The sequence below is a fragment of the Ochotona curzoniae genome, unplaced genomic scaffold (genome assembly GCF_017591425.1).
Source record: "Ochotona curzoniae isolate NIBS_2020 unplaced genomic scaffold, NIBS_Ocur_1.0 contig_2861, whole genome shotgun sequence".
In the NCBI taxonomy this organism is placed as follows: domain Eukaryota; kingdom Metazoa; phylum Chordata; class Mammalia; order Lagomorpha; family Ochotonidae; genus Ochotona; species Ochotona curzoniae.
The window spans coordinates 3,246,870-3,274,331 of NW_024465620.1; the positions used below are offsets into that span (position 1 = coordinate 3,246,870).

General features: G+C 61.1%; 2 protein-coding genes across 3 annotated transcripts; both read right to left on the reverse strand.

The window, feature by feature from the left end:
- Positions 1-2,528: 2,528 nt before the first annotated feature.
- On the reverse strand, positions 2,529-4,248 carry TMEM86B (transmembrane protein 86B). The gene is made up of 3 exons (XM_040978240.1): positions 4,201-4,248; positions 3,793-4,096; positions 2,529-3,336 (listed from the first exon to the last, which is right to left on the reverse strand). The coding sequence occupies exons 1-3, from the start codon at positions 4,246-4,248 to the stop codon at positions 2,954-2,956; spliced, it is 735 nt and encodes a 244-aa protein (XP_040834174.1). The 3' UTR covers positions 2,529-2,953.
- A 972-nt stretch (positions 4,249-5,220) lies between these two features.
- On the reverse strand, positions 5,221-25,940 carry PPP6R1 (protein phosphatase 6 regulatory subunit 1). Of its 2 annotated transcripts, none has more exons than XM_040978067.1 (24): positions 25,383-25,940; positions 17,526-17,758; positions 16,176-16,362; positions 15,964-16,101; positions 15,819-15,884; positions 14,249-14,361; positions 14,051-14,164; positions 13,582-13,744; positions 13,338-13,490; positions 13,125-13,259; positions 12,815-12,879; positions 12,596-12,711; positions 12,433-12,518; positions 12,246-12,335; positions 11,985-12,082; positions 10,709-10,766; positions 10,446-10,621; positions 7,192-7,316; positions 6,928-7,108; positions 6,765-6,835; positions 6,596-6,677; positions 6,163-6,273; positions 6,018-6,086; positions 5,221-5,935 (listed from the first exon to the last, which is right to left on the reverse strand). In XM_040978067.1, the coding sequence occupies exons 2-24, from the start codon at positions 17,750-17,752 to the stop codon at positions 5,932-5,934; spliced, it is 2,628 nt and encodes an 875-aa protein (XP_040834001.1). In that variant the 5' UTR covers positions 17,753-17,758; positions 25,383-25,940; the 3' UTR covers positions 5,221-5,931. The 2 variants fall into 2 exon arrangements, with proteins under 2 accessions (XP_040834001.1, XP_040834002.1); XM_040978068.1 differs by lacking the exon at positions 25,383-25,940 and adding an exon at positions 25,290-25,351.
- Positions 25,941-27,462: the final 1,522 nt, after the last annotated feature.

Consider the following 27,462-nt stretch of genomic DNA (forward strand, 5'->3'; position numbering starts at 1 on the left):
GGGTAACTGTGGAGGCCCCCTACAGCCCACCCACTGCCCCAGCCCAAGGTGTGCCCATCTCTCACTGTAGCCTGAGCCACATGGTACAGACCAACGGACAGGCCAGGAACTGGGAACGAAAACAGGCATGCTGAGGTCTCCCAGGGCCCTGATCATGAAGGGGCAGGCACATCTCAGCCAGCTGCTGGCTTCCCCAGAGGCAGCATGAGTCTCCCCATGTCCTGTTATCTGCTCTTCACACGAGCCCTGGGCAGTGTGGGAACTACTGCAATGTCCACTTTGGACCTGGAAATGGAGGGCCTATCAACCAGGTAGTGGCAGAGGTGGGGTGGGAGCCAGGAGGGCTGGGTCCTGGGGGCCTTCTCTCAGCTTCTCTGCAAGTACAGGAACATGTGCTCTAACCTTTCTGAGGAGCAGATACTGGGTGTCCCAGTTCAGACCGGCACGGGGAGGCCAGAGGCAGCTCCCCTGGAGTGACAGCCTAGGTGAGGACCGGGCTGGTCCCTCCTGGGGTCTCAGGTGGACATGAGAAGCCATGTCCCTGTCTTCTAAGCTTTGAAGCCCCTGCTGCTGTCATCTCTCCATTATCTTTGCTGCCTCCGGAAGGATGGTGGGCCTACCCCAACATACTCACACCATCCTGTCTGCTGGTTGGCAGAAATTGTGTTCCGAGCTGGCCTTGCTGTGTAATGCCCAGACTATGGACAGCTTTGAGGGTTGTTCTTCCACTGGCTACAGATGTTGTAGCTGGAGGCAGCCCAGGGAAAGTTTCTCAGCCAAGGTCCAAGGGCACCACCCACACGTACTCACGCAGCAGGGAAGGGACAGCCAGCCTGTCTCATACCTGTGGACACACTGAGGAAGTCCCTGGAGCATACCAACCCTCACAGCCCCAGGCAGGGGCAGAGGTCACAGCCCCACAGAGAGGGTAAAGCATACCAATCTTCACAGTCCCACGGAGGGGGAGGAGACCCCAGGTGACAGCCCCACGGAGGGGCGGAGGCTCCAGGTGACAGCCCCACACAGAGGGCGGAGGCTCCAGGTGACAGCCCCACACAGAGGGCGGAGGCTCCAGGTGACAGCCCCACACAGAGGGCGGAGGCTCCAGGTGACAGCCCCACGGAGGGGCGGAGGCTCCAGGTGACAGCCCCACACAGAGGGTGGAGGCTCCAGGTGACAGCCCCAGAGGGCGGAGGCTCCAGGTGACAGCCCCACGGAGGGCTGGAGACCCCAGGTGACAGCCCCACGGAGGGGTGGAGGCCCCAGGTGACAGCCCCACGGAGGGGTGGAGGCTCCAGGTGACAGCCCCACGGAGGGGTGGAGGCTCCAGGTGACAGCCCCACGGAGGGGGCGGAGGCTCCAGGTGACAGTCCCACAGAGGGGGCAGAGGCTCCAGGTGACAGCCTAGAGGGTAGTGGATGAGAGAAGGTGCCTCTGCTGGCCAGGCCTGTCCTGGAGCATGCCCATGGGGTCACTCAGTTCAGGGCACATCACAGCAGTGCTGGTGTTTCTGAATCCAAGTGGACCAGGCCTGAGACTGCCTCATCCCAGCCAGCTGCCCTGTCTGGCACAGGAGCCAGGTGTCTCACTCCTTCCCCAGTCTGGAAGGAGGGACATGCCTCCCGACCCTGTATCCAGGGGAGGGGGGGGACTCTTTTTTAAGAGGTGGGATTATGGGAAGACTCACCAGAGGTCACAGGGATGCTGAGAGCTCCTGGGCACTGGCAGCAATACCATGAATGTCCAGCTCTCAGGAAACCTCCTGTCTCCCTAGAACCACCAGGCTGGACAGCAGGCTGGCAGCGCCTTCCTTTCTTCCTTCTCTCGTTCCCCAAACCCAAGGACTTCAGTCCCCAGGCCTCCTCCGGTCCCGAGCCTGCTCAGTGGTCCCAGTGAGGAGAACATGCCCACGTCGCCAGGACCTCCAGCCCTTCACATCACAAGCCACCCCAACATGCACTTCACCCCCCTGTCTGCTCCCTCCTGGCCTTGAGTCTGGGGCAGGGAGTGAAGGAGAGGGCGGAGGACTTCAGGGCTGGGTGTGCAGCCTTCAGGCCTGGGAGTCCGACCCTCGAGAGCTTGCTCAGCTGCCCCATCTGGTGGCCCCTCAGCCTCCTCACCCACACAGTGCCAGTCCCCCAGGGGCAGGACTCGGGGCCTGTCTCGGCCTGCCCTCTCTTGTCCCTCCCTTCACAGCAACAAGTCAGCTGCACTGCTCATGAAGGATGCTGTAACATGCTATACCTGCGTGGACATCGGGGTATGTCTATGTGGATAAGGATCTTACATGTTCTTCCTGGGTTTCAGACAGGGTCCCGAAGAGCCAGGCAGTGGCCACACGATGACCGAGGGTCACTGGGAGCCTCTGCAGAAAGCAGACACTGCCCAGAGCTTCGTGCTGAGCTTGTGGCCTCCTGGAGCCCGGGCCAGGCAGGGAGCATCTGTGTCATTCCAAGGCACCTGGCGTCTGGCCATTTGTGACCACTGCCAACCATGACGCAGTGACACTCGGTCTGGGTCCTGGTCCCCTCTGTCCCAGGGGCCCCCAGGAGGACTCGCTGGGCCTTCTGTGGATGTCCACTCTGGATCATGGCCCTCCCGCCTCCCCTGGCATTCCTCCTGGAAAAACAGACGCAACAGTTCAACACCCACTTTACTTAGAGCACTGGAAAAAATAGGTTTAGGGTGGTGGGGATGGAGGCTAGCAGATGGGGGCGGGGAGTCTGCTGGGAACGCATGAACAGCCAGGCAGCCACGGAGGTTGAATGCAAGCCCAGTGAACAGCCTGGATTCCTGTATTAGATCTGAGGGACAGGAGCTGGATGCCCAGTACCCTGTGCCAGCCTGAGATATCCTGCTAAGCTTAGCTGCAGGGGGCATTCCGTAGGCAGGGCTAACCTAGGATGGGGCAGGGGCAGTGGACGCTGGCCTGGCCTGCCTGGCATGCGCTCCCTTAGTTGGTCTTGAGCCCTGGGTTCTTGAGGGCTGACAGGGCGATGAGGGTCTGGGCTGCGTAGTAGGTGGCCATGGTCAGCAGACGGGCGTTAGACAAAGGCTGGACAAAGTTGTCCCAGGCCAGCACACCATCTGAGAGCGCAAAGAGCACTGCCCCCCAGCCAGCGCTGCCACCCCGCGCCAGGCCACGCCACACCATGGCGCTCAGGATGAGCCCGTAGGCCACCACGGGCAGGACCATGTCCTCCTCCAGGTGCAGCAGCAGGACGCCGCTGAACACGACAAAGACGGGCACCACAGCCAGAAGCAGGCCTGGCCGCAGTGGGGACACGCCGAAGGCCGCCAAGTAGAACAGGTGGGCCACTGCGAAGGCGGCCATGCCTAGTGAGAGAGTGTGCGGGTCGCGGGGGCAGGGATGGGAGGATGGTCCTCTACTGGGCCCCGTCACCCATCCCAACACCAGCTCCCACCCTGACCACACCCAGCTGCAACTAGGCTAGCCGCCTCCCCAGCAGCCTCCTGGTCGGTCCTCTCCCTGCCCATGCCTGTCCAGCAAGCCTTAGCACTCTTGAGGAGGGCCCCCACCTGTCCTCAGCCCAGGGCATTCCCACAGCCTCTGCTGAACCCCTCGCCCCTAGCATGCGCACATGCGCACGCACACACACAGCATTTTCTTCAAGGCGCAAGACCTTCCTTGAACAGTCCCCTACCCTGGTCTGCCTCCACGTCAATGCCTGGCCCCTCCTCACCCCCTCCCTAGGGACACCATAGCCTCCCCCCAGGTTTGTGTTTAACACCAACCCAACCCCATGTGGGCACCCCAAGGTCCCCACTCACCATAGAGGAAGGTCTCATGCCAAATGAGGAAAGTGTCCCCCAGGGCTGAGCACAGGAGGGCTACCTGGAGGAGGTGTGCATAGCTCCCCACTGGGGACACGGCCCACAGGAACACCGCCAGGCACAGCACGGGCAGGCACTTGATCAGGGCGCCGAGCCAGGACGGCTGGTCCTCAGGAATCCATAGCAGGAAGTAGATGGAGCAAGTAAGGAGGAAGGGGCTTAGCCACCGACGGACCTGTAGGTGTTCAGGGGGACAGGGAGGGAGCCCTGAGCCACCAGCGCTCAGCTGGGTCCCCCAGCCCTAGAGATCAGGATGGCCCACTCTGTGAGGACCAAGGTCCCCTGACTCTTAGGACCCCCTTGGGGCACAGCCCAACCCCACCGCACTCCTGCACAGGTCCTCACCTGCATGGAGAAGAGCGGCCCTGGGAGCCCATCTTTGTCAGTGTCCATGCTGGCCTGTGATGCCCCCAGGAGCAGGCAGCTCCCGAGGGTGTCAGGGGAGAGCCTGTGGTTACACGTTAACCAGAGGAGCGTCCTGTGGACTCTGGGCCTGATAACAGGGCCCAGGGAGATGGCCCCCTTGGCGGGGGGATGGATTTGCCTGCCACCTGCTGATAAGATACCCACAAGGACCCGGAGTCCCTCCACCCCACTGCCTCTGGACACAGCAGTGCCTCTCCCATTGTCTATGTGCAGCCAATCAGCAGAGAGCAACGGCAGGATTCCAAGGAGTCGGCAACAGTGGGCACCCAGGAACTGCCACTGCTCAGGCCAGCCCGGCAGGGCCAGGGTGGGCAGCTCCCTCTCGCACCTACTGCCTAAGGGGCCTCCCCCTCTGCCTCTGCATTCTCTACCAGCAGCGGTACAGGGTGGGCCACAGGGAAGAGTGGGAACTCCTGGCCACTCCTATCAGCGGGCTGGCGGGGACACGGCAGGGGTTTGCAGTGAGTGACGCCAGCGCCCAGGAGCTGAGGTAGCTAAAACCAGTTTCCCAGAGCAACGCAAGAGCAGGCGTCGCATCCACCGTCCAGACTCCCGTCTGCGAGGTCCTGGACACCCTGTTGGCCTTGGTCATGCAGGCGCCCTGTTGCACGGCCACCCCCCACTACCCCAGCCCCTCCACTGTTAGCCATCCTCTCCCACTCCTCCCACTCCCTACTTATTCCCAACCAAGGCTGCTTCCCCTTCCCCAGGCTCCTTCCCCTGCTCAGCCCCTACAGGCTCAGTACCTCAGCCAGGCCATTTGTGGAGGACAGTGTGGTAACGTGGCACACGTGGATCAGGCATGGATGGGATGGAGGTGGGGATGTGAAAGGGGCCCGTGGGTGGCATCCAGGCCCAGGTGCACACGGCAGTGAACCTCCCTGGAGGCACAGGCCCTCCCCACCACACACCCCAGAAGGCAAGGTCTGACCAGCAGAGTCGTAAACTGTCTTCCTTTATTTGTATTTGCAATATGAAATAGAAGCTCAGCACAGACACACACACACTCGCGCCAGCCTAGGGGAGGGAGTGGGACAAGGCCACTTGGCAGCGGGGCTGCAGACCCCCTTTGGGTGCAGGGTGGCCCAGCCAACAGATTCAGAACCTCTGGGGATGCTGCTGGGGAGGCCCCTGCTCCCCAAGCCCAGGTCCCTGGGTGAAGGCACTGCCCCCGCCTCGGGCCCCAATGCCCCACCCTCACCAGCTGCCCCCAAGGTGACCTGAGCTCAAAGGCCGGGTGTGGGTGTGGGCATCTGCACCAGAGCGTGGGACGGACCCCCAGTGCCAACCCCCACCAGGCTGGCCGGGGGTGGAGGTTGTGCTTGGGGCTGCTGGCCTGGCGGCATCCTGCCTCCTCTTGCCCTCCTCCCTCAATACATATATATAATATATAATAGACGTCTCTCTCTCCTTTCTCTCTATGTGACTCTCTATATCTTTATTCCAGGAGGCAAAGCTCTGTAATTTCTCTCTCAGTGCAAATGGGGGTGGGTAAGTGGGGGTCCATCTCCCTGGCACCAGCCTCCCGGGAGACCAGAGAGAACGTGGGGCGGGGGGATGGAGGCAGGTGGCCAATCCTGAGACCTGGCCTGCCCCACCCAGGAATCCATGTGGAGGACGGAGGATTTGGCCACCAAGAAGACCAGGCAGCTACCTGGGGACAGAGAAGGTCGTGTGAGAGTCAGCAGGCCACCCAGCCCCTGCCCGGCCCCGGCTGTGGTTGCTGTCACACTCACGGGTATCCCAGGGATGTGGGCCCTGTTGTGGCAGAGCCGTTGGGCATCTGAGGCTCGAGGGGCTGGGCACTGTCAGAAGAGAAGGTTTGCAGGTCACTTGCTGCCTCCCCTTACCGCAGCCCCAGCAGGAGGCCTCAGATCTCACCTCTGGCTTTGGGGAGGCCCCACAGGCTCTGGGCTCTTCTCCCCGTCTGTGGTCTGGGAGGGCTGGCTGGCCCCGGAGGCTGGGACAGAGGTAGAGGGGTCTCTGGTTGCACTGTGGGGGACAGGCCACTGTTAGCACCACCTTACTCCTCACCAACCCACCTCAGAACCTCTTGTGAGACCTGTGAGTGGCAGGCGGCTGCTCTGTGTGCCCAGAGACCCCGGGGATGCAGGCAGCACAACAGGAGAACCTCACAGCCCTGGGGCAACATGGGCAACTCCCATTCCTGCCCAGCCTCTGCTGCCCAGACATGTCTAGAGAGTGGCCCAAGGCTGGGTGACATGGAGCCACACTGGGACAGATGACAGTGAATGGGCACTGGGTTCTCCCAGGTCCATCACTCCCTACACCACCCCACACCCACACTGGTCACCTGTCCAAGGAGCTAGGAGCGGAGCACGTTTTGTGGAGGGCATCCTGGAGGTCCCCAACACTGACCAAGGCCTGGCAGGGGGCTGGAGGGGGGAGAGAGGCTGTCAGCTGGAACCTGGAAGGCTGTGCTGCCCCCTGAAGCCTGCCCATGGGGGCAGAGAGGCTCTCACCTGAGGGCTCCACAACTTGGCTGCCATCTGCGGCTTCCTGAGGTGCTGAGGGGGTCATGAGGGCCTGAGACCTGAGGCAGAGAGAACCCAAGGGTATACTGGGGTCAGTGCACAAGCCTGAGGGGACCCTGCACCCACCTTTCACCGGCTGCACGGTGCCCACCTGAGCTGCAGGGCATTGCAGGCAGGAGGGATGGCCAGGCTCTGAACAGGGAGGCCCTGGGGTGCATCAAGGGACCCCTGTGGCGTTGGGGACCCAGAACACGGCTCCTCCCCCCCGGACACTCGGGGACAGGCTGGGGCATCCGTAGGCACTGGCTCGAAGGTGGCCGTCCAGCTGGGGCCTGATAGTGGGAGAGACAGAAGGTAAGCTCAGCAGCAGGCAGACGTCCCCACACGCGTCTGCCCACAGGCTACCCAAATTCACCAGGAGGTGGAGAGTCAGGGCTGGGGTGGGAGGGGGGTCCAGCCCCTCCTCTGGCAGCCTGGCTGTCATTCTCTTCTTCCTCCTCCTCTTCCTCCTCCTCCTCGCTGTCTGTGCTGCCTCCACTCCTGTCCAAGAAACATCTGGTTAGCCAGCGGTGCGACTGCTGGACCCCTCCTTCTTGGCAGCCCTGGAGCACCAGGGCAGCCCCCGCTGGAGGAGCAAGAGGACAAAGGGACAGGGAGGGGGGCAGGGAGTGCTGCTAGATGCCCAAGAGGGAGGTGACAGCAGCGCTGTGGCAGCCCCCTGGCATCTTCCACAAGGCAGGCAATGAGCACGGCCGGGCATCGGCTCCCCAGCCTCCCTGACCACCAACTGCACAGAAGCTTTAAGCCAGCCTCCTCCGCCAGCTACAGCTCCAGAAGGGCACAGCCCGAGTTCTGAAGAACAGCGCCTGGCACACACAGCTGGCCCCAAATACTAGCTGAGTGCTGACCACACACAATTCAGGACTGTCAGGAAGGCCCAAGTGTAGGGAAGTCCAGCCAGCCACTTGGTGAAACTGTAGCAAGGTGGCTGCCAGCTGGACTCTAACGCACGTGTAAAGCCCGAGAACCCTCTGACCACCCAGGGACGCCAAATGCCTCAGGCCGCCCCGTGCCTAGCAGGACGAGACACTGTACTCCTGACACCGCACGGCCAGGGCTGTGGAGTACTGAGCTAAGCCACCAGTTCAAGTCCTAGCGGCTCCACTTCCATCCAGCTCCTTGCTAACACACCTGACAAAGTAACGGCAGACGGCCCAAGTGCCTAGGCCCTGCACCCAGGTGGGAATGTGGCAGACGGCCCAGGATCCTGACTTCAGTCTGGCCCGGCCCCAGCCAATATGGCCATCTGGGGAGTGGACCAGCTGAGGGAAGACCTCTCCCTCTATGTGACTCCGCCTTTCAAATAAATAAATAAATCCTTTTAAAAAAAAAGAGGAGACTGTATGTTCCTGTCATTCTGACCCAACACTGCCCTGGAGGTCCTAAGCAAAACATCCAGATAAGAAAGGAATCATCCTGAGCCCAGCTCGGTAGCCATACAGGCACCAGTTCTAATCCCGGCTGCCCCGCTTCCCACCAGCTCCCTGCCTGTGGCCTGGGAGAGCAGTCAAGGACGGCCCAAAGCCTTGGGACCCTGCACCTGTGTGGGAGACCTGGAGGAAGCTCCTGGCTCCTGGTTCCTGACTTCAGATAAGCTCAGCTCTGGCTGTTGCGCTCACTTGGAGAGTGAATCATCGGACGGAAGATCTTCCTCTCTGTCTCTCCTCCTCTCTATATATCTAACTTTCCAATAAAAATAAATCTTTAAAATAAATAACAATAAAAAAGAACAGTCTTGCCTGTCACAGGCGACCCCCGTTCAGCCCTCAGACACAGGTGCAGCCAGCTGGGGCAGGAGGCCGCTGCACAAACCTGCGTCCCCGCACACCCACAGCTGCTCCAAGTCCGAGGGACGAACTGCGGAGAGCGCACACAGCATGCCTGGGCTTCTATCAGTGGAGGCAGGAGAGGTGGGAGCGAGGGGAGGTGTCCACTGCTGAGGCTGAGTGACAAGACCCAGTGCTTTCCCGGGGCTTCAACAGAGAGAGCCTTTAAGTGGCAGCTTAACACACTGTATCACGATGCCAACCCCACAAAGAAGCATATTCGGAAATAAATTATCAAAAAAACCTGCAAACTTTTTATGTACTCTATAAACAAAAGAATACTGAAAGAAGTTACAGAAAGGCAGACACCTTACTGTCAACACACCACTGAGCATCTATCATGTCAGAGTGCTTCCTGCAAAGGCACACCTGGCAAGCAACACGTGACGGCCCAAGTGGCAGCCACAACGAGCTCAAGTCCTGGCATGAGCCTGGCAGCACTGGCTGTCACGGGCATCTGCAGAGCAGACCAACGAACAGGAAATCTGTTGGCCTCTCAAACACATTAACAGTCATTTTTTTTTTTTCAAAACAGTACAGAATAACTAAAATAGAAACATATTCCACATTCATGAGCTGCAAAATGTTATTTTTTAAAAAACTCTCAGAGGGCCTGGCATGGTCGCCTAGTGGGCGAAGTCCCTGCCTTGCACATGCCAGGATCCCATATGGGCACCAGTTCAGTCCCAGCTGCTGCAATTCCCATCCAGCTCCCTGCCTGTGGCCTGGGAAAGCAGCAGAGGACGCTCGGTGCTTGGCAACCTGCACCACTGGGAGACCTGGACAGAGCTCCAGGCTCCTGGTACTGGCCAATGCAGCTAGAGAAGAAGTGAACCACTGGATGGAAGATTTCTGTCTCTCCTTTCAAAATAAATCTTAAACCAAACAGTATAAAGAGAAACAAGGTGGAAGACTCACATTTTCCCGTTCTAATCATCCCCAGTGTGAAATGGAGACACAGACCGTGGCTGGGCAGGGACAAGCCCTCACCCATCTGCCAAAGGACGCTGCCCAGGGCACCATGCAGTCAGGACAGCCTGTTCACATGGCCACCTCACGTCACACAGGACATGACACTCGAAGTGCCAACAGCACACAGCTCTGGGGTAAAGCAGGCTGTTGGACCTGGCTGCGACCCCACATGTGCACCAACACGTGGGCAGATGTTCACAACCTGAACTTGCCCCAAGGGCCAGCAAGTCGACCAAGGCAAGGTTCATGGTGGCACGCCCAGCTCTGGCAGCCAGAATGAGCAAGACCCAAACATGCCAGTCAGAGGGAGGGTCTTCCTGAAGACAGTGCTGAGAACAAATGATCAGTGCTGAGGGTGGAGGTGGCTGCTGGCCCGGGAGTGGCCGGTTCCAGCGCATGGTGGGTTCTGACACACTGGTCTGCACAGGTTACACACCAGTGAGAAGGCTGAAACACCCTAATCTCCTCTCCAGGAGTCCTGGGGGGCAGGCCGTGAGCCGGTGCAGATGGCAGCAAGCAGTACGACGCGAGTCCCCTTTCTCCACCATGACTCCAGGCCCAACCAGTGCACACTGCAGAGGTGAGTTCTACTGGAATTTCGGGAGAGAGGTGCGCTCCTCCAAGGGGCCCAGAGCCAAGGGACAGAGGGGGGTTCTGAATGCACTTGCTCCAGGCAACAGCTCAGAACACCTAGCTCTCGAGGCACACAGAAGCCACAAGCAGCTCCTCTGCTACTTCCCAGCAGGTGCACACACACACCTGCATCAGGCCACACCTGACTGGGGACTTGCATGGCTGCAGCGGTACTCACCGAACACCAGGGGGCTGGCCCAGGCGGGGCCCCCGTGCCACATGGCTACCCTGCCAGGCCCCGTACTCTCCATCGGACTCCCCTGCGCCCTGGCCCTCTTCCTCCTCCTCCTCTTCCTCATCATCAAACTGCTGGATGCGGTCCTTGTAGCAAATCTCCAGCAGGTTGGTGTTGGGCTGTGGAGACGGGGGCAGATGCTGGGCACACTGCTTTCAGCTCCCCCACGCCCTGCCCGCCCACAGCCAGGGCCACGTGGCACTCACGTTCTCATCGTCAGCATTGAGGGAGAAGGTGATGTTGGCAGTCTTGTCGAAAGGTGCACTAGGGGACAGCAGAGGGTCAGTGCGGTAAGCGAGCAGCCAGGCGAGGCCTGCCGCACTCAGCACACAGCTCACCCCGCTCTACCTGGGATGCCCCCAGTTACTGAAATGCATGTGTAACCCAAAATCAACGCCCACAGCGCCGGACACATGAGGAGCTGCCCGACACACACTGGGAGCAGAGCCTGCCCTCTGGGCTTGGCTGCCCACAGCCCAGGGGCGGGGACAATAATGGCCAGCCACTTGAGAAGCCCCAGCTCTGGGCCTGCCCAGCTGAGCCTGGGTCCCACACGGGGACCAGACTGTGGCTTCCTTCAGCGTGTCACTAACTTCAGATCTCATTTCACCATATGCAGAACGAAGAACTGTTTGCAGGATTTTTCATCACAGCCTGTGAGACACGCCATGGGGCTGCAGGCCGTGCCAGGTCAGTGCCCTTGAGCCTTCACACAGTCAGACACGTATCCGTCCCACTGCACAGATGTGTCCGTCCATCCAAGGACAACTCAAGTAGAAGTCAAAGCAGGCTACATTGTAGATCCCTCACACTTGCCACCAGCAGAACACGGGAAGGCAGCGAGGGTGGCTGGACAGCACTGACACTCAACACCCTGCCCACGTCTGTAAGATGGGAGCTGACCTAGCTGACCCCAGAGCCCACCTGGCCACTGCCACTGCTCTGCCCAACCTCCCCAGATTCCAATGGTCACTCCGCATCAGCTTATGCAATTAGGTCACAAACGTTCATGGATTCATGCTTTTCTTTCACATTGTTTGTGGCAGGAAACTTGACAACTAAGAAGAAATTCCCTCCCCCAACACTGACAGAGAGATATTCAACCTTAAAAAGTCACTGCCCAACAAACGCAAAGCAGAATCAGGCCTGGGGACTGCTGCAGAAGCCAGGCCATGCACACCAGGCCTTGACCCCACGGCTGAACTGCAGGTGGACAGCAGGTGGACAGCTGCACACAGGGTGCAGGTGGACAGCAGGTGGACCGCTGTGGGCCTCCCTCTCCAGAAAGAAGGGGACAACAGTGGCAGATTTCCACCAGGAGGCGAACACTAAGGTCCCAGCCAGGGCAACCCATATGTAGGCTGGGCAAGGAAGGAGGGACAGATGTCTGTACACACGCACGCGCGCACACACACACACACACACACACACACACACACACACACACACACGGTGTGGCTGCAGGCTGGGCAGGACACCTACTTTACACTCTCTTCTTGCTCCCCAAACTCCTCGTCATTGAAGCCAAAGTGATCAATGAAGGCTGAGGTCATACGCTGCATCTGGAAGTCCATGAAGGCCTGCAGGGGATGGAGGGGATGCTGGGCAGCAGGTCAGGGCACCCCCAGGCCCTGCAGGGGATGGAGGGGATGCTGGGCAGGTCAGGGCACCCCCACACCCTGTGGGGGACGGAGGGGGTGCTGGAGGGGAGCTGGGCAGGCCAAGGCCCACCCCCAGACCCACCTGCTGCAGCACAGCCTCCTCGGGGAAGTTGAACTCCTTGAGCCGGTCATCCTCGTCATCACTAGAGGAGTGCAGGTGGTGGGTGTTCACCTGGGGAGGGGCACAAGGCGCTCAGGGCCTGCCAGGGCCTGCCAGGGCCTGCCAGGGCCCAGCCCAAGGCAGTGAGGCAATCAGGCCACTGGCTCACCAGATCCACGGTGTTCCTCTTGTTGGTCTCTGCCAGGGGTCCTGACACAAAAGTCTCCCACCGCTCCTGCTGCTCAGCTGGCAGCTCTGCACACAGGGAGGTGCTAAGAACAAGGCACTTCTCCAGCCCCCAACCCCAGCAGACCCCAGGCAGGACCCCTCACCTTTCAGGAGCTGCCCCAGCTGCTCGGCGTTGGGCCCCTTCTCCGTGTTCTGAACCAGGGCATTGGCCACTCGCGTCAGGTGGCCCATGTAGCCTTTCCGAGGGCCGCCTCCAGACCTGGGCAGAGAGGCCACGCTGGACACCAGAGCCTGGACCCACTACCATTCACTACTCCCCTTTACCCACTCCTTCAACCCCAGACGGGCCCTCAGACACGTACTGCACACGGTCATTCTCCTCCCAGGAGGTCAGGATCCGCTCTGTCAAGCGGCAGCGTTGCAGCAGCTGTGGGGGGGTGGAGGGAAAAAGGTGGGTCAGTGGGGCAGTGGGGATGAGAAGCTGGGCTGCACCCCTCCACCTGCCACCACAGCTGGGTTTTCTACAAGGAGCCCTCAGTCCCTGCTGTCTCCAGTGTGTGAGGCCAGGGCACTTTCTGCCTGCCTGCACTCATGCTGCCAGCAGCTGATGTCACCCAAGAAGCACCAGCGAAAGGGGTAGGGTGGCCTCTGGGGGGCAGGGCCCTGGCTCACATGCGTCACGACGGGGTTTGAGGGGGGCGTCTCGGGGCTGCTTTCGGCAGGGGGCCCTGAGCTCAGCATGGCGCTCACACACATCTCCACTTGAGTGTGCAGGAAGTTGTTGAAGACATAGTGGAAGAAGAGGTCCTGGGGAGGACAGGCCAGCATCAGAAAGGCCCCCGCCCCGAGCCCGTCCTCCCGCCCAGCCCAGCCCTTGTCACACACCAGCAAAGTGCTGGGTACGTCCAGTGCCAGGAGCTCCTGCGTTAGCGCCATGTCATTGGCACTCAGGGCACTGGCCAGCAGCTTGACCACATGCAGCCGTGTGTTGCCCAGCGGGGGTGCCAGGCTGCCCCATGTCATCCTCAGAGGCTCCAGCTGTAGGTGGAGACAAGGCAGGCTCAGTTCCCTAGGAGCCGCACCCAGCCCCTCACACCTCCCCTGGGACCCTAATTCGCTTCGCACTGACCTTGGGTGGCTCCAGAAGGATCTGGTGGAAGTGGCCAAGCCGTGGACGCAGGGCGTGCAGGACACCCATGCTGGACATGACACTCTCTAGGGCCCCCTGGGCCAGGAGCTCCAGCTGCCCATCCACACTGCTGAAGAAGTTGTTCATGGTCACCGACTCAGGCCTGCAGCAGGACAGGGCGGAGGGAAGTGCACACCCTGCAGGGCTGAGCGCCCGTGTGTGTGCACAAGAATACTCCGGAAGGGTGCAAGGACTTGTGGCGTCATCGTTGGCAGGAATATTACAGGGAAGAGCCAGCAAGCTCCTCAGGAACAGGGGGAGTGGGTGAGTAAGCGGGTGGGCTTGACCTCAATGTCCACGTGTGTGCCTATCCTGCCCACCACGAAAGGGACCACAATCTCGCCACGTGAGGCGGCGTGTGGTAGGGCTCTGCACAGTGGACACGGCAGCCTCCCTCCCGGGCCCTCACCTTGGCCTGCGGGGCTCCAGCAGGGTCAGCAGCACCTGGATCCCGCTGACGATGACGGATGGGTTCTGCTCACCCTCTAGCATGTTACTCAGCAGCTGCTCCATCGTCTCCTGCCTAGGCCCAGGCAGGGTGGGGTCAGGACAGGAGGTTGGACCCAGCGCTCCCCCTCCCAGGCTGGGCGTCTTCTTGTAAACCTACTTCTCCAGGGTGGCCAGCAGTGGGTCTGGCTCGGGCCCATCCTGGCCTTGGATCATCTGCTCCCGGCTCAGGCGGATGATGTCGCATAAGGACTGGGACGCGTTGGAATGTTGCTGGACAGGGTGAGACACCGAGGGTCCCGGTGAGCTGTTGGCCCTACACAGACTGGTGCGGGGAGTCCCCTCAGGAGCCCTTGGGCGTTGTGAACAATTTAAGGGTGCTCAGGCTTCCCAGCAGGCACTGGGGTATACACAAGCCAGACAGGTCTCCTTGTGCAGCCAGAGAGCACAGAAACCCCTTGGTAGGGCAGGTCCAGGGCAGGTGAGGCCCACAGAAATACAGGGGCCTGGGGCTGCAGGGAGACGAGGGGGGAACTCGGGGACTGCGAGCAGCGATTCTCCCTGGAGTGACAGCAGCATCCAGTACTGTATGTGCACTGTAAGGCAGAGTCCTCCGCTAGCTCCTTCCATCTCAGTTGTTCCAGAACAGAAGGAAAGAGGCAAGACAAGCAGAGTCCAGAATCTTGCCCGGCAGGCAGTCAGAGTCCAGTCCGTGGCTCACAGCCCTGCAGCTCAGCCACTAAGACGTCCTGGGGACAGGCCAGCCTAGGGGAGCCTGCAAGCCAGAGGGTCTCCCAAATTGCAGCCAGCTCAAGCACACACCACTTGCAGCGACTTCGGGGGGCTGAAGCCCTGACAGGCACTGGGGTTGAGGGAGGCAAGACCCAAGGCTGGGGGAACATGAGCTTTGGGTAGGATGTCGGGACTGCTGGGTGGAAGCTCAAGGAGAGCAGAGAGACCAAGGATGAGAATGTGGTGGGCACCTGGAGGGCCTGCTAGATCCTCAATAGACCCATTCCTCAGAGAAGACACACCATGCTCCCAGCTCAGGAAAGAACACTTCTATGTGGTCGACCCTTGTCTTGAAAGCCTTGAGAGCCCTGGTTCTCCCTGCTCCCTCTCACTAATTCACCTCCTAGAAGGGCAGAGCTGGGGGCTGGCAGTGTGGGTAAAGCGGCCGTCTACGGTGTCAGCATCCCACATGGGCGCTGGTTCATGTCCTGGCAGCTCCACTTCCCATCCAGCTCCCTGCCTGTGGCCTGGGAGAGCAGTCGAGGATGGCCCAAAGCCTTGGGACCCTGTACCTGCATGGGAGACCCAGAAGGGACTCCTGGCTTCGGACTGGCTCAGCTCCAGCTGCTATGGCCGCTTGGGGAGTGATCCAGTGCAAGGAAGACCTCTATCTATCTATCTTGTAGCTAATCTTTTTAAAGATGACTTGTGCATGTAGAAAAACACTTTGAAAGTCTCAGCAAGAGTTAAATCACAAACATGAGGAGTTACTGTCTTTCAGAACACAGACTATGTGTTGCTAAAATAATTCAGATGTGATTTGTTCATGATCTTTTGTTGTGAGGGGAAAATTGTGAAAGTTCTGCTCCCAGATTTTAAGGTTAATAATAAATATTCAATGCATAACAACAACAAAAGATGACTTGACTTTACTTGCAGGCAGAGGTGAGGTATGGACAGCCGACCTGACAGGGAGAGGACAGAGGGCCCACACTCACATTGTCATCCTTCGATGGGTGGATCTGCTCGATCAGCCGCTGGACAATCTTCTCCTCATTGAGCCACTGAGGGCGAGAGGGCACTGGCTCAGCCCGGCTCCTCCCGCTCCTCACCCCTGCCCCGCCCACGGCGCCAGCCCCTCACATTGACAACGTCCTGCCGCAGCTGGGGTCGCTCCACGCAGGTGAGCAGGCGCAGCAGCAGGTCCATGATGGCCGAGGTGCCAATGTGCTGCAGCAGCAGGTCCACAAAGTCATCCTTCTTGCGCAGGAAAGACACGAGCTGGGGACACAGGTGCCACGTCAGCACACGGGGTCCGACTGACAGCGCCCACCCGGGTAGGGGGAGGGCAGCACCTGGTCAGTCTTGCGGTTTATGAGGATGCCCATGACCTTGCTGAAGAAGCTGGCCAGCAGCGGGTTGAGACTGCTGCCACTCTGCAGGAAGCCGTAGAGCCGGTTCAGCAGGGACTCGTCAGCGCCCAGAGCATCATTGATCTGGGGCACATCTGAGGTCAGGATCTCACAGGCCACACTGGGGTACCTGCAGGGGGGCACCACACGACACAGGCTCAGAGATGTGGCACAGGTGCCACCCTCACCCCTGCACGAAACCACGTCCAGCGGTAGCCTGTCCTGGTGGTCTTAATCCCTAGTCCCCACCCCTCTGCCCCTGACAGCTTCACGCCCAGGCCCCATCCTGGTCGCCATCCAAGCCTCTCCAAGCCCTGGTGACGCTCCTATCCCCTTCTCCCCCTCATGAGGCGCCCGATCACACCTGGCTACCCAAAGCCCACGGGACCACAGTCTGCTCCAGGTGAGACCACAGCACCAGGACACTCTACAGACATCTCCTCCCCTGGAATACTGGGTCCCTGGTGCTGCTACAGGTCAGCAGCTAAGAAAACTGTCCCTGCTACGCTGAGTAGCAGCCCAGTCCTGGATGGACAGAGGCCCTGGATCCGCAGGCAGGAGACCCTGGGTGCTGCAGCTCACTCTGGCCCACAGGGTTTCCATGACTCAGGAGCAACTGACAGACAGTCCCTGTTCAGTCCACTTGGAGGACAGAAGATGCAGGGCACACAGGAGCAGCACAGACACTGCACAGTGCAGGCAACAGGAACGCAGCAGAGATGGGCAGAGTCCCAACACCACGACAAGGCCCTGCCTGCCTAGGCCTGCCTTCTCCATGGCTAGCTCCTGGGGCACAACTTCCGCCCCACCAAGCGGCAGCAGGCAGGAGGCACGCATTAGGCCAGGCACCACGGACACGGAAGGGGGCAGGCACAGCCACTGCCCTTGGGTGGCTCACAGTTCAGAGTGTCAAGTGACACAGACACCCTGTGGGCTGTCCCACAGCCAGCACTCAAGGCTCAGACACAGAGCTGGGTCAGTTCTGATGGGACCCTGAGGTTTACTCTGTGCCGAGAAGCAACAGTGCTCTACTCCCACGAACGGGCTAACTCCCCAGAGAATTCTGCTGACAAAAAGGGTGGCTGGGAGCTGGCACTGCGACACGGAGGGTGAAGGCACTGCACGTGACACTGGCCCTGACTCCAGCTATTCTACTCCCAACCCAGCTCCCTGCTGAAGGCCTGGGAAGAGTAGTGGAAGATGGCTGCTGTGGCCATGTGGGGCACAAACCAGCAGACAGAGAGATCTCTGTAACTCTTTCAACAAACCCCAACAGGAGACCAGGGCACTCACTTGTAGCGCAGTCGCTCCTCGCCGCTGGCCGGGGGCTCCTGGGTCACCCAGGCCACCATGGCCTGCAGGTGGGCTGGCTGCAGCAGGAAGTCCAGCAGCTTGCGGTTGACCACCTTGCACTCCTGCAGCACGTCCTCCTCGTCCAGCAGCTCCGGCAGGCTCAGGTCCTCCCGCTCCAGCAGCGTGTCCAGGTGCGAGCTCGTGTGCAGGTCAAACTTCCAAAACATGGCGCCCTGCACACAGGGGCACACTGAGCAGACGACACACCCCGGGAGCCCCCTCCCTGACTCTAGCCGCACCTCACAGCCCAGGATGCCCACCAGCTCATCACATCACTCAGCACTAGGCCCTGGCCATCCCCCTCCACCTCCCACCCCTAGTGGCTTCTTCAACAGTCCAAAGGGTCACTTCATATCCAAGACCTGCTGTCGGCCCACCCTCAGCTCAGGCCTGGTGAAGTGCTTGGTGTGAACCACACGAGGCTCCGGGAGAGACCAACCCCAAGCACAACATAACCTCATGAGGACCGCTGTCTACTGTCCCAGGGGTTCCGGGGGACGGGGTCTGATCCACTCTGGTCTGTGTGTGCTGACCAGATGGAAACGTGCCCTGACATCCAGCACTCGCCTGCTTCTGGCCCGGCAACACCCCAAGGCCCCGTGTGAGGTACAGGGTGGTGGCAGGGGGAGAGAGGAAGGACACACACGCTCCAGGCTGTGGTCGTTGCCTGGATACAACACCACACAAACACACCCAGCTCATCCTCTCCCCACCCGTGCCTAGGATAAGGAAGAGGAAAAGTTGGGGGTGGGACTCCCAGAACAGGATCAGAGCCTTCAGGGAGTAAGAACACTGAGCTCCCAGCACAGGCTCAGACCTCCTCCACCCAGAGCAGAGCTGGCAACACCACCCTGAGACCCTGCGAGGCCCCACAGACAGCAGACCCCACTCTGCACATGCCCTGGGAACAGGCACCAAGCACAGCACTGTCACCAGCCCATCAGATGGGGCAAGGCCACACTCACCTTCCCTTACGCTGACACTGGCCAAACTCACTAGCGGTAAGGTGCCTATCAGAGCTGCGACCACCTGCCCCAAGTCACGGTGAGGAACTCTGAAGACAGAGAAGTGCTGGCCTGGGGCGGGGACACTCCTCCTCCAACACAGCCACATCTCTGTCCGACACTCCCTCCAGGACCAGCTGTCCCCCTACAAAGGCCTGCAGCCCTAGTCCCCAGGAAGAGCCAACTACAGATGGAGGAACAGGCCCAGGAGGAGGCTGTCCACTCTCGGGGCAGTGCCAGCCTTGTCCTGGCTGGACAGGCTGAGGTCCCCCGGAGCCACTGTCCCTCTAGGCAGTGTCAATAGCCAAAGGATGGGCCAACATGTGCCCGCCTCACCACAGGACAGGCACAGCCAAGGCATCAGGAGTGACCTTCCTCCCCTCTGCTTCCCAGCTCCGAGCTGTGAGAAGACATCCTGGGTGCCCCATCACAGTCACATGTCCTGAGGCCCACAGGCCTGTAGTGGGGGCAGGGGACACTCCCTGGACAGGTGCACCCCAGTGCTTCACGGTGATAAGCCCATCTTCGCACTTCAGGGCTATTATCTGGACCAGGACTCAGGACCGATCCCCGGGCAAGCACCCCTGGCCCCATTTGGCAGGCGGGGCCGCGGAACAGTGCAGCCCACAGCCAGTGCTGCAAAAGGACTCCTCACAGCAACTGCCTCGCCCCTTCACAGGGTGGTCTCACAGAACCAACGACTGACTCCAACCTAGTCCGCTCCAGCACCTGCTGTGCCTGGGCAGCGCCTGGCCACAGCCAGCTCTGGTTTAGCCTGAGAAGTGCCCAGTACAGGGTCTGGCATGGTGGGCTAACAGCCAAAGTCTTTACCTTGAACGCGCCAGGATCCCATATGGGTACTGGTTCTAATCCCGGTTGCCCGCTTCCCATCCAGCTCCCTGCCTATGGCCTGGGAAAGCAGTCGAGGACAGCCCAAAGCCTTGGGACCCTGCACCTGCATGGGAAACCTAGAAGAGGCTCCAGGATCCTGGCTTCGGATCGGCGCAGCTCCAGCCATTGTGATCACTTGGGGAGTGAATCATTGGACAGAAGATCTTGTTCTCTGTCTCTCCTCCTCTTTGTATATCTTACCTTGTAATAAAAAAATAAATAAATCTTAAAAAAAAAAAGTGCCCAACAGGCCTTCAGTGGACTGTGCTAAGTGCTACTCTGGGGTGCTGTGCTAAGTGCTACTCTGGGGTGCTGTGCTAAGTGCTACTCTGGGGTGCTGTGCTGCAGCACCTTGCGCTTCTCCCCAGACATCGTCCGGGCGGCAGCAACAGGCGCCTTGCTCTCTGTAACTGTCTTGCTTTTCTTTTAAGATTTACTTGTTTATTTATTATTGGAAAGGCAGATATACAAAGAGAAGGAGACATAGAAAGATCTTCTGCCCACTGGTTCACTCTCCAAGTGGTCGCAATGGCCAGAGCTAAGCCGAGCCGAAGCTAGGGAGCTGGATGGGAAGTGGGGAAACTGGGACATGAGCCAGCACTCATATGGGATGCTAGCACATGCAAGGCAAGGATTTAGCCACTAGGCTACCACACCAGGCCCTGTAACTGCCTTTCCAATCATCATCATCGTCATGGTCATCATCTTCCCTTAGAGCAGCTAGTGTTGGGGCCCAAAGGGTTAAGCTGCTACTTGCAATGCTGACACTGCGTGTGGACACTGCTCTGAGCCCCAGCTGCTTCTCTCCTGATCCAGTTCCCTTCTCATGCGCCCGGCTGGTATAAACACCCTGAGAGCCGATCAGAAGGAAGGCAACTCCATCACAACTTAGTTAAAAATAAGCATCTTAAAGACTTAAAAAAAGAGGAAAGACTGTACACTACAAACGCTTCCCCCAATCCGAGCCAGCCTCAGCGCCCATCCCTCTAGCAGCCCCAGCTGAGATGATGACCAGACCCCTAGACCCACACAGCCTCCCACAGCTCTCAAATCACCCCAAGTCTACACTGGCTCCTTTGGTCTTCCCACCCATTCCACACTTCATTTCTGGAACCTGCTATGACCGATGCACCTTGGCAACAGCACTGCGTCTCAGGATCTCCTGACAAGTGCTCTCTGTCAGAGGACCACCCCCAGCCAGTCAGGCCAAGAGACTCCCCAGATGTGCAGTCCCCCTGTGGCTGCACTGTGCTCAGTACTCCCACGCTCCCACACGACCCCAAAGCTTCCCCCAGCACGCTGCCTGCCCATGGCCAGCACCCAGCACAGAACCACCATGTTCTCATGAGCCCTGGGTCACATCTGTCAGGGCAGCTGTAAAGGGAAGTCATCCCACAGCAGGCGTGGGGCTGGCAGGCGCTGGATCGGACGGGACGAGGATGAAGCCCCTGCTTCACGGGGAAACACACAGCTTACTGTCCCTACACAGTGAAGCCCAACATGTGCCAGACACTGGGCCTCAAGTCACCCCTCCCCACCCGAGTTCAGCTATGCGGCTGGCCACCTGACAGCCCCCGTCACGGGTGAGGGAACTGAGGCCCAGTGAGGCTGACTCACCGGCCCACAGATGGTGGCAGCAAGGATGGATTTCCTGATCTGGGTGTACCTGGGACCAGAATAATCTCAAAGGGTAACCGCCAAAATAATCAAGACTGCCAGTTTCCGGCCAAAGCCCGTGCTGAAATGAACAGCTGAGAGAAGCTCTGGGTGGTGAACACATGACCACTGTCCACGCACAGGAGCAGCGCCCGTGGCAGGCCAGCGCTGGAGGGACAGGGACGACGGACACAGGCTTCCTCCACCATGGTCACGTCTCCACGACACCATGTCCACAAGGGGAGCTCAGAGCTCACCTGGGCAGCAGCTTCAGCTATAACCTCAGGACTGTTGTGCAACTGACTGGTGCGCAAAACCATGCAAGCATCACTTTGCAGGCTTTGTGCAGAGTAAGGATGCAAACGCAGACACACTGTCCCAGGCTCCAGCTCCCACCCTCCGACTACAGGGAACTCACTGGGAACCCCAGGTGTAGGCAGAAAGGGTGGGTTTTACTCCCACTGCTACTGGGTGACAGCCTGCAGACTGTAAAACGGGCACGCATCTGGCAGGGGCTACTGGGAGCTGGGCAACCACAGGTGGTCCTTGCACAGCTGGACCTGAGAGGTGTGAGCTTCCCCTAGTCTGTCCCCAGCACCACTGGTGGACAACAGCCACACCCCAAAGGGTGACACCTTTGTCGACAACAGCGGGATACGTTCCTCAGTCCAGTGGCCTCCGGGGCTCAGCTGCTCTGCCTCAGATCACTCACACTCCCCGCCACCCCCACCCTTTCCAACCTTCAGCAACTTCAAGAAAACGGAAGTGACTACCACTGGTGTTCAGAACCGTTTGAAACCCTGACTCTGGCTGCAGAGGAAGAGGAAACTGAACACGACAAACGGAAGCCACTGCCAACGATAGCCACCTCTGGGCACGCCGTCTGCTGGCTCGGCCATCGCCCCGGTTCCTGGTTTGTCCTGGGGGTGGCGGGCCCCAGGCCTCTGTCGCAGTTCCCCTGTGCCCCTGTCAGGAGCCTACAGTTCCTTCCCCAGCTTCGGACCAACCCACAGCTCCCACTGCAGCTCCCGCCGCCCTGCAAACACAGCCCACTGCCAGAGAGCTGCAGGGCTGCCTTTCATCTGCCCACTTCTCCCCTGCCCAGGGCCCAGCACTGGGGAACGGAGGTCAAGGCACAGAGGCCTTTGGGAAGGCCACCAGGGACAACCACCAAAGCCACCTCAAGGTGAGGGTGCCGACACCAGGACAGTCCTCAGGCTGGACCAGCACCCTGCTCCTTACAAGGCCTGGCAGTTCAGACAATGGGGAACTATGACCCACCTCGTCCCCGTAAGCCCCCCATCCCAGTCAGCGTCTGGCTTACTCTGCGCAGGGGGTGGGGGACTCAACGCCCAGGACAGGGTACAGGTAACAGCAACCCCACCACTTCAGAGCTGGCCTGAGCAGGTGCCACAGCCACCCAGCGAGGCAACTCTGGGGACACGTGTAAGCAGCGTTACTGCCACCTGAGGAGGGAGGCCCAGAGACCACCCCAGGGGCCACCCCTCCCCAGAACGTAGGCCGGGCACCAGCTCTGGCTTGCGGAACAGAGTTCAGGGAGCCGCGGCTGTGAACGCTGACGTCATGAAGGACACAGACTGAACAAGCTTAAGGGGGGTGGGGAGCACTGCCCACAACACCCAGTCCCAACAGAAACCAGCTCAAGTCCCAGCAGCTCCGCTTCCAGTCCAGCTCCCCACTAGTGGCCCAGAAAAAGCAGCAGACAGCCCAAGAGTGTTGGCCATGACACGCACGTGCAAGACTTGGATGAAGCGCCCGGCTTCCGCCTGGCCCAGCCCTGGCTCAGCCCTGGCCACTGCGCATGCACAACCTGTCTCTCCCTTTCTCATTATAACTCTTTCAAAACAGGTAAGTAAATTGTAAAAGAAATAAAAAAGGAAATAGTAAGACCAATGGCTTTGCAAAGTCCCTGGGAGAAACAGAGCTGGGTGAACAGGGTGGCACAGGGCAATCAGAGGTCAGCAAGGCTTGCGTTCAGTCTTATCTCAGCAATGAGAAATCTGCGCGGCTGGCCGCTCCTCCTGTCACCTGAGAAACAGCTCAGACACGGTGACTGTAACACTGACACGGGTGGCGGTGGGCCCTGCCCCTTGGCACTCCCACACCCCATGCCAGAATTGGGCTCAAGCCCCAGCAGCTCTGCTTCCCAGCCTGCTGCCTGCTGCCGTACCTGGGAGCAGCATGGGGGGGTCAAATGTTCGGGACCCCCCCAAGCACGTGGGAGATCCAGACAGAGCTCCTGGCTCCTGCCCAGCCCCGGCTACCGCAGGCAGCGATGCGAACATGAAAGACCCCCGTCACTCTAACCTTCAAGTAATTCAAAACTAAAAGTAAAAACCACAGTGTGGCATGGAACGGACAGCCTGTCCCCCCACGCTGGTGCTGGGCGATTCTGGCGCATGCGTCCCCCAGTCACCTCATCTCCCCGACGGCGAGCAGGCCCGCTCCCCCCACCTGCCCTGGCCTCCTGCGTCCCTGACACACACTTCCGCCAGGAGGCCTCCCTGACTGCCAGGGCGTCCTCTGCACGCTGCCCGCAGCACCTGCGCCTCAGCTCTGCAACCCCATCCACTCCCAGGCCAGAGCCGTGGGGGAGCTGTCAGCACTACCCCGAACCGAAGGGGTCTCTGCTAAGCTCGCCTGGCTGAAGTCCGAACACAGGGGGTGAGGGGCGCGGGCCGGAAAGACGAGCAGAAGCCAGAGCCGCCAGGAAGGCCGGTGCCCACGGGAGGCCTCCCCGCGTGGGGCTCGGCCACAGGGCGCTGGCGGCGCCCAGTCAAGCAGACCAAACCAACCTGTCAAAGCATTCCCAGGATCCCGGGGTGACACCCGTCCTCCGTGAGAGCCCCCCAGGCATGCCAGGATCCTGAGGCCGCGCACGGGGCCCAGCGCGCCCGGCCAGGACAGCACGCCTGCCGGCAGAGCGACACGGGCACGCAGAGCCAGCCCGGCGCCAAGCACCTGCAGGCACGAGCAGCCCCCACTGCGACCCCAGGATGCCAACCCCAGAGCCAGTCGCGGGCTGGCTGCCCAGGACGCACACTGAGCCAAGGGCTCCTTCATGCCCAAGAGCCGGGCACCTGAGCCAACCGAGCCGGCAGCACCACCGCGTGCACGCCAGAGCCACCCCTCAGACAGCACAGCTTCCTTTCCAGAACCTTCCAGCCCGTCAGGCAGGTGCACCACGCACCTTCACATTTCTGCACGTGCTGCTCCTCCCCACGAGGCCCTTCCTGCCACTCTCCATCTGTCACCGCCTGCCAGCCACGCTGGGCCAGCTACACCTGCCTGCCACCCCGCCGGGCACAAGGGACACAGGCAACAGAGGACAAAGAGCAGCGGGGGCAGGCACGTGAGGTCACAGAGCCCGGCGGGGCCAGGGGCAGCCTTGGGGGGCTGAGGAGGCTGACCCAAAGACCTGGGGGCACTGAGGGAGGGACCTGGGGGACCTGGGGGGAGACCTGGGGGACCTGGGGGGAGACCTGGGGGACCTGAGGGGAGACCTGGGGGACCTGGGGGAGACCTGGGGGACCTGAGGGGAGACCTGGGGGACCTGGGGGACCTGGGGGACCTGAGGGGAGACCTGGGGGACCTGGGGGGAGACCTGGGGGGACCTGGGGGGAGACCTGGGGGACCTGGGGGGAGACCTGGGGGACCTGGGGGGAGACCTGGGGGACCTGGGGGGAGACCTGGGGGGACCTGGGGGAAGACCTGGGGGACCTGGGGGGAGACCTGGGGGGACCTGGGGGGACCTGAGGGGAGACCTGGGGGGAGACCTGAGGGGAGACCTGGGGGACCTGGGGGAAGACCTGGGGGACCTGGGGGGAGACACGGAGACACCTGGGGGACCTGGGGGGAGACCTGGGGGACCCAAGGGGAGTCGCTGAGAGACCTGGGGAACCTGAGGGGAGACCTGGGGGACCTGGGGGAAGACCTGGGGGACCTGGGGGGAGACCTGGGGGGAGACACGGAGACACCTGGGGGACCTGAGGGGAGACCCGGGGGCCCTGGGGGGATGCGAGGGGAGACGCCGAGAGGCTTGGTGGGGCGCTAAGCGCAGACATTAGGGGGCGCTGAGGACAGACTTGCGGGAACGAGGGATGACAGCACTGACAGGCTGGTGGAGACTTACGGGGACCGCGAGAGGCCGGCACGGGAGGCAGCCAGGGAGAGCTCGGGGCGGCGGGGGCTGAGGGGCCCGGGGAGGCCGAGCCGGGGCGCTCACCTGCGCGGGGGGGCGGCGGCTCCTCACACTCGGGGCTCATCGGGGCGCCCCCCCCGCCCCGCCGCCGGCGGCTCCGGCCCCTGCTGCGGGGCGCGGGCTGTGGGGGCGGGGGCGGCGGCGGGGTCGCGCGCACGCGCCCTCGGGCCGGGCGGCCTCCGCCGTCGAGATGCGCCGAGTCCGCGGTCAGCGTCCACGGGCGTCCGGCCGGGTGGCGAGGAGAGGCCGCGAGGGGAGGCCCACGGGCGAGGCGGGGGAGCGCTGGGCCGAGGCGGCGGGGGTTGGCTGGGACGCGAGGCCCGCGCAGGCGCCTCGGCACAGACAGACGGAGGAAGTCACCCCGGTTTCGCCCGCCCGGCCCCGTCTGCCGCTGGAGACGACAGCGTCTTCCTCCGCCGTCCTAAAGGGCCGCGCTGTTAAACAGCGACCGACGGAAGCCGAGCACCCCTTCTCTAAGGAACCCTGTCCCCCAGAGCCGTAGGTCTCCCAGCTCGGCCGCCGGCTCGGGGCCTCGGCCGCCCTCCGCTCTCCGCCACTATCCCACAATCCCCGGAGCGCAGGGGACGCCGGAGGCCCCGCCCTCCCGCGGGCGTCTCGCTGCGCGCAGGTGCGCCAGGGTCGGGGCGCTCGGGCTCTGCAATGCGCCTGCGCGCTGGGCCCCGGCGCCCTGCCCTCCCCGGCCCCCCGAGCAAGCCCCGCCCCTCCAGGCATCCCGCCGCAGGTGCGCCTGCGCCGCTTCGCGCCTGTGGTCTTCCGGGCGCGCACTGCGCAGGCGCCGCTGCCCACCCCGTCGCCGGCGCTGTGGGACTCATTTCCACGGGCTGACGGACATTTTGTCCTGTCGTCTGTCCCGCCACACCACGCCCGTCCCATCCCTCGCTCTGGCTCCCGCAGTAACGGATCTGCGATGGCTCCAGGGTTCGAACACAGAGTGCTTGCCCCCGCGTCCTGACCTCTGGGGACACCTGCTTCCCAGCCCTGTCGGGGCGTCCTCCCAGGCCCGTCCCCTGGAGGGGCGCTGCGGACCCTCTCTGTCCACTTTGGAGCAATTTCGGAAGAGCCACCTGCGCCAGCACAGGAATTATTGAAAGAGGGACAGGTCTTCCACACGCTGGTTCATTCCCCGAATGGCCTCGGTAGGCCTGAGGCCAGGCGCTTCCTGGGTTGACCCCAGGGGTGCAGGAGCTCAAGTGCCTGCCTGGCCCCATCATCTCCACTGCCTTCCCAGGCACGTTGGCGGGGATGGGAAGTGCAGCAGCCGAGGCTCGAACCGGTGCCACCACGGGCAGTGCTGTGTGCGCATACCCATGGGAAGGCTTACTCAATCTTCATTTGAGGATCGCGTTACTAGGTTGTGTGTGTGAATGTTGTGTTTTCGGTGGAGGAAAATGCCGGTGTGAGTCTGAGCCCAAGACGCAGAGGTGCTGAGGTCCCAGGGCAGCGTGCGGCTCCCCTCTCCGTTCCCTTGGGGCCCTGGGCGGTTCCAGGAGGCCCACAGTGTGCCTTCACTCTGTTGACAGGAAATGACCTCTCGGGGCGAGCATCCCTCACCCACACACACACCCACTTTGTTCCTTGGGTGTCAGGCTCTGTCTCCCCAGCAGAGTGCATGCATCCCACCCTTACCCAGGGGCCAGAGCATGGCCATATCCAACCACTGAATGAAAGGCCTCCCCGTGAGAAGGTACGGATGGCGCTGTTGTTCATGTTGGATTAGGAACGTACTTTGGGTCACGCCCCAGACGGCTTAGTGGGAATACTTGCAGGGGAAGGGGCCTCTACCGACCAGTTATTGCATCTCCTGGCCTCAACCCCCATGCGGCGACCAGGAGGGGCCTAGTTGGAGCCAACCTGACGCCTGTGTGCCCTACAGGAGGCCTGTGCTTGGCAGCCGTGGCAAGAAACTAAGCAGACATCGCCAAAAGTCAGGGTGATGGAGATGCAACTTCTGTGCCTGCTCACTCGAGCAGTAACGAAAGGTGGATCTGATCTCCAGTGCTCAGGTCCTGCAGCCCAAACCCTTCTTAAGTTTGCCCTGGATGTAGGAAGAGGGGGAAATAACCCATATCAGCTCAAAAATCCT